The 14,333-nt window shown below is 42.3% G+C and overlaps 2 protein-coding genes and 1 long non-coding RNA gene across 3 annotated transcripts in view; 1 reads left to right on the top strand and 2 right to left on the bottom strand.

The window, feature by feature from the left end:
* Nucleotides 1-3,695, bottom strand: part of LOC138970348 (protein PIF-like) — a gene marked incomplete in the record, with an annotated part of 13,376 nt that extends 9,681 nt beyond the window's left edge. Inside the window, 3 exon segments of the mRNA XM_070342813.1 lie at nucleotides 2,280-2,426; nucleotides 2,689-2,874; nucleotides 3,500-3,695. Of these exon segments, the coding sequence (XP_070198914.1) occupies nucleotides 2,280-2,426; nucleotides 2,689-2,874; nucleotides 3,500-3,590 (424 nt within the window).
* A 603-nt stretch (nucleotides 3,696-4,298) lies between these two features.
* LOC138970198 (putative per-hexamer repeat protein 5) lies at nucleotides 4,299-6,988 on the bottom strand. The gene is made up of 3 exons (XM_070342693.1): nucleotides 6,959-6,988; nucleotides 6,280-6,511; nucleotides 4,299-6,034 (listed from the first exon to the last, which is right to left on the bottom strand). Exons 1-3 carry the CDS (start codon nucleotides 6,986-6,988, stop codon nucleotides 4,299-4,301), a joined length of 1,998 nt encoding a protein of 665 aa, XP_070198794.1.
* A 2,774-nt stretch (nucleotides 6,989-9,762) lies between these two features.
* Nucleotides 9,763-12,391, top strand: LOC138971434 (uncharacterized). Its single transcript, XR_011457252.1, has 3 exons — nucleotides 9,763-10,406; nucleotides 11,194-11,284; nucleotides 11,855-12,391. It is a non-coding gene; the product is annotated as an uncharacterized lncRNA (long non-coding RNA).
* The last annotated feature ends 1,942 nt before the right edge of the window (nucleotides 12,392-14,333 follow it).

Below are 14,333 nucleotides of genomic sequence, written 5' to 3'. Positions count from 1 at the left end.
AAACAAGTCGCGTAAGGCGAAAAATACAATATTTAGTCAAGTAGCTGCCATTTTTCAGCAAGACCGTATGCTCGTAGCATCGTCAGTCCACCGCTCATGGCAAAGGCAGTGAAATTGACAAGAAGAGCGGGGTAGTAGTTGCGCTAAGAAGGATAGCACGCTTTTCTGTACCTCTCTTTGTTTTAACTTTCTGAGCGTGTTTTTAATCCAAACATATCATATCTATATGTTTTTGGAATCAGGAACCGACAAGGAATAAGATGAAGGTGTTTTTAAATTGATTTGGACAATTTAATTTTGATAATAATTTTTATATATTTAATTTTCAGAGCTTGTTTTTAATCCAAATATAACATATTTATATGTTTTTGGAATCAGCAAATGATGGAGAATAAGATAAACGTAAACTTGGATCGTTTTATAAATTTTTTATTTTTTTTACAATTTTCCGATTTTTAATGACCAAAGTCATTAATTAATTTTTAAGCCACCAAGCTGAAATGCAATACCGAACCCCGGGCTTCGTCGAAGATTACTTGACCAAAATTTCAACCAATTTGGTTGAAAAATGAGGGCGTGACAGTGCCGCCTCAACTTTCACGAAAAGCCGGATATGACGTCATCAAAGACATTTATCAAAAACATGAAAAAAACGTTCGGGGATTTCATACCCAGGAACTCTCATGTCAAATTTCATAAAGATCGGTCCAGTAGTTTAGTCTGAATCGCTCTACACACACACACACACGCACACACGCACACACACACACACGCACATACACCACGACCCTCGTTTCGATTCCCCCTCGATGTTAAAATATTTAGTCAAAACTTGACTAAATATAAAAAAAGAGTATGTGTTCGTGTGTGTGTGTGTGTGTGTGTGTGTGTGTGTGTGTGTGTGTGTGTGTGTGTGAGAGAGAGAGAGAGAGAGAGAGAGAGAGAGAGAGAGAGAGAGAGAGAGAGAGAGAGAGAGAGACAGAGAGAGAGAGAGAGAGAGAGATGGACGTCAATTTTGTGCAAGAACGCATCCGTTGAACTCTTCCATATCAAGTGACCAAAATATTATTATTCTAGCAAAGGAACTGCTCTTGCAAAGGGTATAGTACCTAGTAAACGCCCACCCCCAACTTTTGGGCAAAATTGGTGCATGGGGGGGGGGGGGGGGGCGTATATAATAATTCTCTTTATTTATATAGCGCCTTATCCGAAGTTCAAAGCGCTTTTATGCCGTGTGAGATGGAATTTTTTACACAATATATCACAATATATACAAGGTAGTTTACGGTACTTCCGCCTAAATGTACCTACAGACGACCTTGCTTCCGGGCTCACATATCAAATTATATTGACACAAGTCATCCCATCCTATTTCCCGGCCCCGGCCAAATTGTGTAACATAAAACCAATTTAAAGATCACACGGACAACACTTTAGGTCAGTGTTATTGGAAGTATAATAGGTGTGCTTGTTATTGCATACGTGAACCTATGTTTTATGTTTTATGTGTGTTGTCCTTTAGTCCAATTGTTGTTACAATCGTTTACAGGCAGGCAGGGTGTGCCGACGAAAATTTTCCATTTTTATGTAACATTTTAATGGACAATAAAGTGTTGTTATTGTTATTGTTATTGGGTGAATGTGCTTGTACGGACTTACAGTTGTAGAAGGAACGTACCTTCACGGAAAAGTGCAAGATGACCAATTGTAGCCAATTTAAAACATCGAATTTTAACAATTCTTTCTGCATTGTACTGTAGTGTCAAACCTCGGACAACCAAACAACTAAAAGGGTACATTTAATGAAAAATGCAAGGTGGTCATTTGTAGCCAATCTAATCGTCCGATTTCATTATTTATTTCGGAAATCGAAATAAGTTAACGGGGGAAAATGCAAGATCATCAACTGTAGCCAAAATGTATTATCCAATGTCAACAATGATTGCTGCAATGTACCGCAAAAGTACCGTAGAACTCAACACCAGGGCGGAGATGCACGAGAAAGCTACCAACCGGGTGGGGGCCAGCCGCGTCTTTTTTTCTTTTTTTTTTTTACACGTTTTTAATTCTTGTTGGTACACGACAACATCAGATAGCAACATCAAATAACATCAACCATACGGTTTTGGATTGGTTGAAATTGAGATATGATTCTTGTGATTTAACCAATCAGACCTCGCGGTTTGTTCTCACCCGGTTGGGTGTCACCCACTTTCAGGTCGTACACCTCGGCCCTGCTACCGACTTTCACAAGAAGCAGGAATTCCGTTTTAACTTACCTGAGTCGAACACCTGATCAGCCGAGCACGAGCACGTGACCAAGTCAAAAGCACCAAAGGAGCAAGATGACGTCATCCGACCCATGAGCCCCAACATCACGTGATACTTCCGAGGGGATGCTGGATCGGGTCTCAGGTTGCATGCACCTGATTCGACGTGGTGGGTCAAAAAACAAGTGAGAGAGAGAGGGAGAGAGAGAGAGAGAGAGAGAGAGAGAGAGAGAGAGAGAGGGGGGGAGACGGAGACAGAGACAGAGACAGAGACAGAGAGAGAAAGAGAATTCACACTTTCCCACACCCACACTCCCCCCCCCCACACCCACACACACACACCTCTTCACTCACCAACCATCCTATTTAAATTTTGAAAATTATGATAATAACATTTTAAAAAAATACAGTAACTCACTTGTCATTCTGCATTTCACGGGACACGCATCTCTGCACTGTGTACCCGGCAAGCAGCCTTGACCCGGAAAATAAGCGTAACCTTTCGCACAGCATGCCGGGAAGGAGCGGCCATCTTTGCACGCCCAGTAGGCACGACAATTGCCGGCCATGTTGTGATGGGAAATTCGAGGCCTCTGGCAAATATCTGAAAAACAAAAGAGCATGAAATGAAGAAGTTAGTCGGTAAGCAAATAACAGGGGAACTGTACTCACCCTGAGAACGCTGGAACAACTAAACAATAGAATATGAATATTTAATATACCCATATTAGATCACTCGTGTTTGAATGTAAATACAAGGTCCCACTTAATATAAGCTAAGCTTGTTGAGGGCAACATTCAAGAAAAGTGTTACAAATTAACCCCTCTGTCAATTGTCCGCCATCAAGTTGTGTCCCTTGAACATAGCAATAAATTTCATGAAAATAAATCGAATTTCAAAGTCAAAAAGATCCCTTTTTACACTTACTGTCCCGCTGTTTGAACACTCTGCCGTAGTTCTTTCAGTCTGCAAAGTTTGGTCCTTTGCACGACGTTCTTGAGGTTGGGACAGGGTTCTTGAATTTTTCCCTGCTGTGTAAGGATATGGTTTAAGCCTGTCCTTACCTGGGCGAAGTCCACTACGCGAAGTATACTTCGCAAAGCTGGTCGCACGAAGCTTTAGCTAGAGTTTGCGGTAAAAAGACTGTTCAATTTCTTCGGACTTTTTACCCAATTAAGTCACCCTGTATTCATAAAATAAAAATATGTTTGAATCAACAATTACTCACCTTGCATGCAGGTGACCTTCCAACCTACGTCGCATCTCAGTCTCTGTTGATCCCAGAACAGCCCAGGGCCGCAGTACCGGGTGACAGCCATCAGGGTACCACCCCTTCCCGGGTAGCACTGAATGTAGCGGTCACAGTAAATCGGGTGGCCGAGGTACCCGATACCCCCCACTACTTGAACTCCAGGCTTGCCGCACACTCCTCCGACTGCAAACATCATTTTAAACTATATCAGTTTTAGCATGTAAAGTTAAAGCTGAAGTAAGTATAGACTTTATTTACAAAGAGCTGAATCTAACAACGAGAGGAATAGGACGGAACACAATCATAGTTTGAAACTGTGTTCGGTTTCGAACGTTACCAGTCGTAAACACATGAAGTTAGAGCTCACGAAACTGATTTATTTACTGCAGAAGGCTAAACGATAGAAACAGAAAAATACAGAGAACAAATGAGAAGTTTAACACTAACTCTGCGTTTGAAGAATTTAATGAAGTCATAATTACATGTATCAGATCGGGAACAAGATACAGCAGGTGAGAAGAACGAGAACAAAATAACAATAAAAATGTCCTCACCAAAAACAAACTAAAACACGGAACAATCCAAACAATTTTTTTTCTGTCAATCTTTCTTCTTTTTTTTTCGAGTTGTATTGGTGTTTGTTTCTGGTGAGTAGTTTTATCGTTTTCTAGTTGACATTATACCACATCGAATAAAATCCTATCACAGGATAAAATACAATCGTATGATTATGAGATTAATTTTGTGTTCATTGATGTTTAGCCATTTCACGTATTTAGAGCTTAGAGCTGCGGACAATCATACCTGTATTTTCAGGTAGGGAGCTCTGCGGTCGAACAAGAGATGTTGACAGTCTGCATTTGTAATCTTTGCTGTCTTCGCAACCTTGCCTTTGAAGTCGATCATACTCCTTGGGAATCTGATATTCTTCAGGTTTATTTGTTCTTGTCTTAGTCGTAGAAACGGGCTCCGTATCTGTATGTGCAGAGGTAGTGGCATCTGTCTCCATACCGTGCTCCGAGTCGGGTCTCGTTAAAGGAACGATGTCTGTCGTTGTATCATTCACTGCAACTGTACCTGTAGAAGAACCAGAGTTCGAGCCAGCACCATAATCTGCCACTGCATCTGTGCCGTTTGCTTTATCCGTTTCGGAACTATCACCTGTATCTGTAATTGTCTTAGGTCTCGTTTCGTTTTCCGAATGCGTTCCTGTCTCAAATCCTGTATTCGTCTCTGTGACATTCTGTTCAACGGATCCTGTCCCAGGCCCCGCACGTGTGGTATTTCCTGTATCTTTTCCAGAACTTGATTCTGCTGCATTTGTGTGTGTACTTGTGTCCGTCCCTGAACCAGACCCTGTATCTATCCCTGTGCTAGTTCCTGTGTTTGCCCCTAAACCAGATCCTGCATTTGTTCCTGGGCGGTATCCTGTGCCAGTCCCCACCGATGACCCTGTGTTCGTTTCGGAACCAGATCCTGTATGCATCCCCAAACCAGATCCTGCGTGAGTTCCTGAACCAGATTCTGTAGTGGTAACTGAACCAGATGCTGTGTCTGTTCCTGAATCAGATCCTGTATTCGTCCCCGATTCTGTAGTCGTAACTGAAGCATATCCGGTGTTTGTTCCTGAACCAGATCCTGTATTCGTCCCTGAACCAGATCCTGCGTGAGTTCCTGAACCAAAGTCTGTTGCTGTAACTGAACCAGATCCTGTGTCTGTTCCTGAATCAAATCCTGTAGTCGTCCCAAAACCAGATCCTGTATGAGTTCCTGAACCAGATCCTGTATTCGTCCCTCGACCAGATCCTGTGTTCGTCCCTAAACCAGATCCTGCGTTTTTTTCTGATCCAGATTCTGTAGTCGTAACTGAACCAGATCTAGTGTCTGTTTCTGAACCAGATCCTGTTTTCGTCCCTAAACCAGATCCTGTATTCGTCCCTGAACCAGATCCTGCGTTAGTTTCTGAACCAGATCCTGTATTCGTTCCTGAACCAGATTCTGTAGTCGTAACTGAACCAGATTCTGTGTCTTTTCCTGAATCAGATTCTGTAGTCGTAACTGAACCAGATTCTGTGTCTTTTCCTGAACCAGAACCTGTTTCTGTCCCCGAACCAAATCCTATATCCGTGGTGTTTCCTGCATCTGTAGTTAAACCGCTGCCTGTGCCAGGGGACGTAACCGTTGACGTGCGATTTGCTGTGCCTGTGCCTGAACCAAACCCTGTATCTGCATCCGTGTAAGTTTCTGTGTCTGTCAGTTTGCCGTTTTCCACGCCCATGACTGTGGAGTTTTCTGTGTCTGTAATTGTGTCATTTCCTGCGTTGGTTCCAGTCACACTACTAGGACCTGTCACTGGGGTGTTGTTGTTTAAATCTGTTTCAGTTTCAAGATATGAGTCTTTTATCGTGCTGCTCCCTGCGCCTGGTCTAAGACTTGTTCCTACACCTGTGTCCAGTCTACTGTCTGAGCTCGTTCCTATGCTTGCCTGGGTCGTGGATGTGGCGTTGTTTTCTGAATAAAATGAAATAAGATGCAAAAGATGGAATAAGATTAAACGATAGCACAAACTTACGCACGTGCTCACAGTCACACGCACGTGCTCACACACACACTCACACACACACACACACACACACACACACACACACACACACACACACAGACGCACGCACGCGCGCGCACCCATCCCTCACCGGCTGTCTGTTCTCTACCTTCTTCTACCCTACCTCCCCTTCCCTTGACAAAACGACACTCACTCTGTGACTCATAGTATTGTCCGGCGAACTCGAGAAGCATTGGAGGCAGCTGGTCAAGGGAGTCCTGCATGAGAACGTGAGCGGGGGACGCCAGGTGGTGCAGACCACCCACGTTGACATCTTTACCAACACCGACAGCGAACACCTCGATGAACAAAGCTTTGGCAGTTTTGATGACATCCCGCGTAAGGCTCGGGTACCTGGATACTCCGTCTGTGGTGATGACAATGGCCTGAAAAAGAACACGATACTCCGTCTGTGATCTTGACAATGGACTGAACAAGAATACAACACTCCGTCTGTGATCATAACGATGGACTGAAATCGACTACAACACTCCATCTGTGATCATGACGATGGACTGAACAAGAATACGACACTCCGTCTGTGATCATGACGATGGACTGAAAAAGAACACAGCACTCCGTCTGTGATCATGACAATGGCCTAAAAAAAAGAACACAACACTTCTCCTGTGATCATGACGATGTACAATACTCCGCCTGTGATCATGACGATGGACTGAAAACGACTACAACACTCCGTCTGTGATCATGACGATGGACTGAAAAAGCCATAGCGAACGTCACTACAAAGATCGATCTTGTCGTGTTAGTAGCGTCCTCTATAAGGCTCGAGTACCCTGGCAGTCCGTCTGTAATGATGACAATGGCCTGACATTGAACACAGCTTCTGTAGGGTTGTTCATTCGGCTACCAAAATTCATAGCAAAAAAAACACCATGAGAACAGCTCCGGTTATGATGATAACGCATCCAAAGCTCTTCCTACGCAACAAACTGCAACTCTTCTTAAGTGGAAAATACACCTGCGCAGTCGCCACTACACTACATGCTGCGATAGGGATAATGACGAGTACTTGGCCTGTTTTCTTTTCACAAAACGTGTAGCGGGCTGGGGAAAAAAAAGAATCACCTCAATAATCTGCAGTGCGTCGTCTGTCCTGCTGGACATAGGTGAGCGCCGGGCCTTACCAAATGTCAATCAATTAAAAGAACCGATGGGACCTCCGTTGTCTGAAGATTTGTATCTCCCATGAAAAATCTTCTTTGAGAAAAAACGGACTTTGCTTACCTTTGCTACGTTTTGCCTTCCGCGTATGAACAGTTGTGAGATGGCGTCCTGAATAGCAATGTCGGTCCTTGTTCCTTCTTTCAAGTGGGGCAATGTAGGTATTTCCTCGTGAAGTTTGGTGATGTTCCATGTTAATGGTATGTGTTGTGTTGATACAATCCGGCTACAACATGTGAAAATAATCATTAAAAAATATAAAGACAATAGGAAAGAATGAAAGAAAGAAAGAGATGAAAGAAAGAAAGAGATGAAGGGAGGAAAAAGAAGGATTGAAATTGTGACGACATGGGCTGCATGACACAAGCAAGAAGTGGAGAAAACACGTCGCGTCAAGCGATATCAAAACATTTAGTCAATCTGTCGGCCTGAAACTAAAAGATCGACACTGAAAACCATGCATTGGATCAGTAATCCACGAGATATTAAAACCCTGACTAGAGAAACCCGTAAACAGAGATTGGTCGAGTTGGTCTTGGCAATTAAGCATGTCAACATCACACTTGATTTGCTTGAACCGATTTTCTTTATTTCTGAACTCATTTTCAGAGTAAAAAGAACATAATATACATTATTTTGGATTCAAAGGTTGATAATGTATTCAATGCTATCATTGTAAGTATGTTAGTGAAAATATGATCTTAGTGACATCTTAAATGAACAAATTAATTAATTAATGTTTTAACCTTTCAAGCTGAAAAACAAAACAAAAGTACAATCAGGGCTAAATCAAAGAATGCTTGACAACAATGTCAATTCATTTGCTTAAAAATTGACGTCACCACAGTGAATAGCCTACGTAACATTTGCAAAACGCCGGATAGGACGTCATCAAAGACATTTATCAATAAAACGTAAACAAGTGCGGGGATATCATCTGGAAGGAAGAATAATCATGTAACAGTTCCTAAACATCTTACTCTACACACTTCGACACACACACACACACACACACACACACACACACACACACACACACACACACGCACATACACACGCACACACATAAGTAACACACACACATACTCAGACACACACACACACACACACACATATGATATATATATATATATATATATATATATATATATATAATACTAGATGATTACCCGCTTCGCCGGGTACCGGCTTCGCCGGGAAGAAGTAGAGCCGAATACCAGGCTGCGCCTGGGACCCGGCTTTGCCGGGTGTACGCCGGCGCACGAAGGAAAGGAGATAAACGCGCAAAACACTGGAGACCTTCTAAAAATAGTAACGTGCAGTGACCTTCTAAAAATAGTAACGTAGTAACGGGAATATGGATTGACGCCACACGGAGGAAGGGAGATAATCGCGGCTGAAAACACTGGAGAAGATAAGGAAGAGTTACTGGTAGTGGATCCCGACAACAACAACAAAAATCGGTTCAGCGCGCACAGCGCTGCGCGCTGAGAGCACGTGTTGAAATATCTCATCGATGAGGTTGTGTCCGGGGTGTAGCTGAATACGGTGTCCAAATTTGAAAAAGATCCACCGAGAACTTTGGCCGTGCATCGCGAACAGAAAGACAGACAGACACTAGTCGTATATATATATACTAGATGAATACCCGCTTCGCCGGGTACGGCTGCGCCGGGAAGAAGTCGATCCGAATACCCGGCTGCGCCGGGGACCCGGCTATGCCGGGTGTACGCCGGCTTTGCCGGCGCACCGCACGGAGGAAGGGAGATAATCGCGGCTAAAAACACTGGAGAAGATAAGGAAGAGTTACTGGTAGTGGATCCAGACAAAAAAACCAAAATCGGTTCAGCACAAAAAACAAAATCGGTTCAGCGCTGCGCGCTGAGAGCACGTGTTGAAATATCTCATCGACCAGGTTGTGTCCCGGGTGTACCTGAATATGCCCACCAAATTTGAAGCAGATCCATCGAGAACTTTGGCCGTGCATCGCGCACAGACACACAGACACACAGACATACAGACATACAGACACTAGTCGTATATATATATAGATATACACTAACCTGTAGGATCTGACTCCAACCCACACTGCGTCTCTACGGAGCGGTAGTTTTTGAATGACGTCACTAACAGCACTTTTTAATGTGACGTAGTGTCTCTCGTTGATGCTTCCGGAGCTATCCAGGCAGATCACAACGTCCAAGGGTATAGTCTCTGTAACGAGTTAATGCAGTTTTGCATTTTACTTAAAGCTGTTAAAGTGAGAGAAAAAAAAAGCCTAAGCTCCTAAGTGTTGAAATGAGATGGCTATATCAAACACTGTACAAAAGGAAGACGTGGAACTTGCGAAGAAAATGCGAAAAAGTGTTTGTGGGTTATCGTCCCTAGTCACATGCTGGCGGCGAAAACAAAATGGCGGATCGCGTAGGTACCGATCGCTTGGCTTGCGTGGTGGTGGTAAATTGTGCTCGGCTTTTTGTTGCAAGAACGCCCGTTGCAAACAGAGCTGCTTCGGGAAAACTTTCCACAAGTTCCCTAAAGAAGAAAAAAGGTGGGTTGTGCAGTGATTATTTCATCAGGTTTACCTTCTTCAGAATGAGAATGAATGCAATGGCTCGAGTCAACTCACTCAGTAGACTACAGCGTCAGCGAGTACTTACGACTGTGAGTGTGAGTCAGCAGTCAGTACAAAACAACAGTTTACACTTGATGACAAACTACCCGTGGGCATATTTGCCGAAACCTTTATCAAACCTTGCTTACGGGAAAACTACAGTACAAAGGTACATCACTCATCCGTTTTGCGTTCAGGCAGAGCGTTAGATTTAGACTGAAGATCTGATTTAGCTTTTTTTGTCTTTCCTTTTTGCTTAGTTTAACAATAACATTGTTGTTTTTATTGTCAAACTAGGTGCAGAATATGGATGCAATTCACAAGGCGAGAGGACTTTGAAAAGCTGCAGCCAGCTGATGTTCAAGGTCTCAAGCTTTGTACTGATCACTTTGAGGCCAACCAGTAAAACAATCCTGCAGAGAGGATCACTTGTGTGGAATGCTGTCCCGACATTGTTTGCAGTGCCCAATCCACCACCGAAGGTTATTTATTTATTGGTTTTAGGTTTTTGCAAATCAAAGAAGCACACTAATAAATGCAGGTTGAGTAATGACAAGTTTGAGGCTGATGTAAGAATTGAAAAAAAAACAGCATTGTTCCCATCAAATAATGCCTGTTTGCATTTAGCGCAAAATAATGATAAGGCCAACAAAAAAAAGTTACTTATTTTGGATTGACGTCTTGATTATGATGATATGATGAACTTATTTTGCAAAAAAACAGCCCCAAATGGCAAAAAAAGTATAGGGTCGGCGTCAACAACAAAAAAGTTGTATGTTTCTGGTCACCTGACCCTACCTGTTTTCCCGATGACCCTAGACTTTTGTTTTTGCATTTTCAAAAATAAAAGGGGTATTCGAAAATCACTTGTTTTCCTGTTTTTCAACAAAATAAGTTAAAAAGATGGTTTAAAAAAAAAAGTTCAGAAAAAAAATCTCCACCTTTAGTCATGTTAGGCCACAAAAAAAGTCTGTTAAAGGTAACATAGGCCCCCCCAAAATAGTGTCGGTAGGTCGGCTTTTTATTTTTGTATTTTAGCCATCTGAATATTTTAATTTTATTTTTTAATGCCCCAAAAAAGTCTAGGGCCGGTGGGAAAAAAATAGGGTCGGTCCGGATATCGTAAACAGATTATTTTTTGTTTTGCCTTACCAGAAACATACACTTTTTTGTGTGGCCTAAGACCAATGCCATGAAATTGGGAGAATTGTTTCATTGGGACTGGGTGTTGGTTGTGAGTTTGTCAGTTAAAGAGCTGTGCATTTGCAGGTTGCTAGTGGGAGGAAGCCACCATCGCAAAGGGTAGCTACAAATGAAGCCAGAACCGACCTGTCGCCTGATGCACAAATTGTTCAACCAGGTAAGAGATTTTTAACCATGAAGAACACCCTGACATCAAAAAATGTTTAAACCCATCCATTACATAGTTGATAATTGCTGTATAGGGTGACGGGCGCTGTGGCGGGGTGGTAAGACGTCGGTCTATTAACTCGGAAGGTCGAGGGTTCGAATCCCGGTCGCGGCCGCCTGGTGGGTTAAGTGTGGAGATGTTTCCGATCTCCCAGGTCAACTTATGTGCAGACCTGCTAGTGACTTATCCCCCTTCATGTGTACACGCAAGCACAAGACCAAGTACGCACGAAAAAGATCCTGTAATCCATGTCAGAGTTCGGTGGGTTTTAGAAACACAAAAATACCCCGCATGCTTCCTCCGAAAGCGGCGTATGGCTGCCTAAATGGCGGGGTAAAAACGGTCATACACGTAAAATTCCACTTGTGCAAAAAAATGAGTGCGTGTGAAAGTTTCAGCCCACGAACGCAGAAGAAGAAGCTGTATAGGGCGGATGCATGGATGGATGAAATTGTACCTGTAGTTCCCACACGTAAAGATGTTATTTTATGTGTTTTGTGTGTGTGTTTTCTTTTTTAGATGACATTCAGGCGATCCTGGAGGACATAGGATGTAAAGCATCAAAGTCGTCATCCTCCCCATCCCCTCGTGAAGCGGAACTTTGGCAGAAGGTCAACAAACTGAGGAGCAAGGTTTTCCGATTAGAAAAGAAAACGATGGAACCCCGTGTAAAACGAGCGAGTAAATTAGCCAAGCCTCACAAGAAAGACTTTGTAATAGAACAGTTGTCTCATATATTATCAGGCGAGGCGAGCTATTTTGCCATTTATGCCTGTTACATATTTACCGGTTATCTGCTGCTGTGTCCAATCCTGGCAGAGACGGGAACGCATGTTACCAAGGAGCCGAAGGAGAGTCAATGAGATGAGAGAATGTGATTAACAATTGCCAACTCTCTCCGTACAAAGAGGGTCCAAAGTTGTATCAAAATATAGATGGTCGGCAATTCAAAATAAAAAAAGACAATAGACAAAACATGTACTTCGGCTCATAGAGCCTTCTTTAATTTTTGACTCATTAAGTCCATGCTCCGAGAGTCCTTTTTTTAATTTTGAATTGCCTACCATCTATATTTGTATACATTTTCAAAAAGATTCAACAGTCACCTTCCGTTATTCTTGAACTTGGCTATCCCAGCCTTACCTCAACATTCGATATTCCTGTGATATTTTTGACGTAAAATCAATTTTTACTGTAAAACTCTTCGGCAAGAGGATTGGTCCAAGCAAACAAATGATAAACTTGTTAAGATTTTTCCTGATATTTCCGATCAATTGCCTATGGTTTTATTTAGCTAAAAGATTCAAACGTCACACCTATGACTCATGGCTATTTTTAAGGGGGGAGTAGCATCCCTGGTGTGTTGTTTGTGATGTACCTTTTAGTCTGTTTACAGTAACATAGGCACACAAAAAGAGGGTCGGTAGGTCGGCTTTTCTTAATTTTTTTTTTTATAACCATCTTTTTAAATTATTTTGCAAAAAAACAGGAACAAAATTGATTTTTTTTCTTTTTCTTTTTCTCCAAATGCCAAAAAAAAGTCTAGGGTCGGCGGGGGAAAAATAGGGTTGGTCGGGATACCGTAAACAGACTATTTTGCTTTGTTTTGCCTAAGCAATGACTAACAAACTTTCTTTAGGGTCTGACATTGTATATACTATACAATTTTTTGGGTATTAACTAAATACATGTATACAGTTTTTGATTCCTTTTATACTTTTTCACAAATTAGCTCCCCTCCCCCCCCCCCCCCCTTTTCTTTTTGTAGTCTGCCCTGGGGGCGGGAGGTCTCCCAATTTCGGTTTCTAGGGTCACCTTATGCTTCCATATGAGCTGAGAACTTAATTTAAAATGGGCCTCGATTTTTTTTTATTTGTATTTTGTAATTGTGCCTTTGTCCAGTCACATGATTTCACTTTGTACTTAAAAACTTGGCACTGTCATCATTTATTGCTATTTATTGTTCAGTTGTTCAGTATTTATTGCTATTGGGCATCAGTTGTTCAGTTGCCCTGTTTCGAATGAGCCATGCATGCATTATGGATGTGTTTAGCGAATTGGGATACCTAAAGCAATGTAAAAGAAACAATGTGAAGCAAACATATAGCACCAAATAAAATAACCGAATCAGAATGGAAACTTCTTCGGGGTGTGTGTGTGTGTGTGTGTGTGTGTGTGTGTTTGCTGTTTTAAATACCGAAAATGTGAAAATAAAGCAAGTCACAGCATGAGAAAGATCGACTGTACTAGTCATGACAAAGCAGGAGACAGCCTGGTCAGCATGTAGAAAAGGGGAATAACTCGTATTTAGCCATTCTCATTTCTAAGCATGCCCAATGAGGAAGTTATCCTTCTTCCCATTGTAGTTTCTTTGGCGATATGCAGTGAGCAGCTGGACATTGAAAAACGGCAACAAGTATACAAAAAAAACGCAACTTGTACACCTCAACAGTTTTTGTTCAAACTTACCTTTGGCACTGATGGTGACCTGCTGGTGTCCATGGGGTGGTTGAACTAGTAACCATAGCAACAGAAGTGGAAACGCCTCCACCTTCCATCCGGGCATCGCGCCTGCTACTCTCCCCTTGTGATAAAAAATCTTTACAATAGAAATATAAAAAAGGAAAACAAATATCCAAGCACGTTTTTTCACCATTTCAAATATTTGAAATCTAGAACAGTACAGAATAAAGCCTTTGACTCGAACTTTCACCATCAAAACCATGCTGTCTTTTTACAGCTGTAGGCCTATTTGTTCAGCACTTGCATTTTAGATGTGCTTGCCGCAGGAATTTTGCGAAATATGGTTTTGAATGTAAACACAACAGAAAAGCGAAGCATTACTTTGAAGTTTTCACCCATAGATCTGCTGATATTTTCATCAGCTGTATTCACTTTAAGCCTGTCCTTAACTGGGCGAAGTCCACTACGCGACGTATACTCGCGAAGCTGGCATCAAGGAAGCTTTAGCACTGAGTTTTCGGTTAAAAAAATTCTT

The sequence above is a fragment of the Littorina saxatilis genome, linkage group LG7 (genome assembly GCF_037325665.1).
Source record: "Littorina saxatilis isolate snail1 linkage group LG7, US_GU_Lsax_2.0, whole genome shotgun sequence".
In the NCBI taxonomy this organism is placed as follows: Eukaryota; Metazoa; Mollusca; class Gastropoda; order Littorinimorpha; family Littorinidae; genus Littorina; species Littorina saxatilis.
This window is presented reverse-complemented; position numbering and strand designations above follow the sequence as displayed.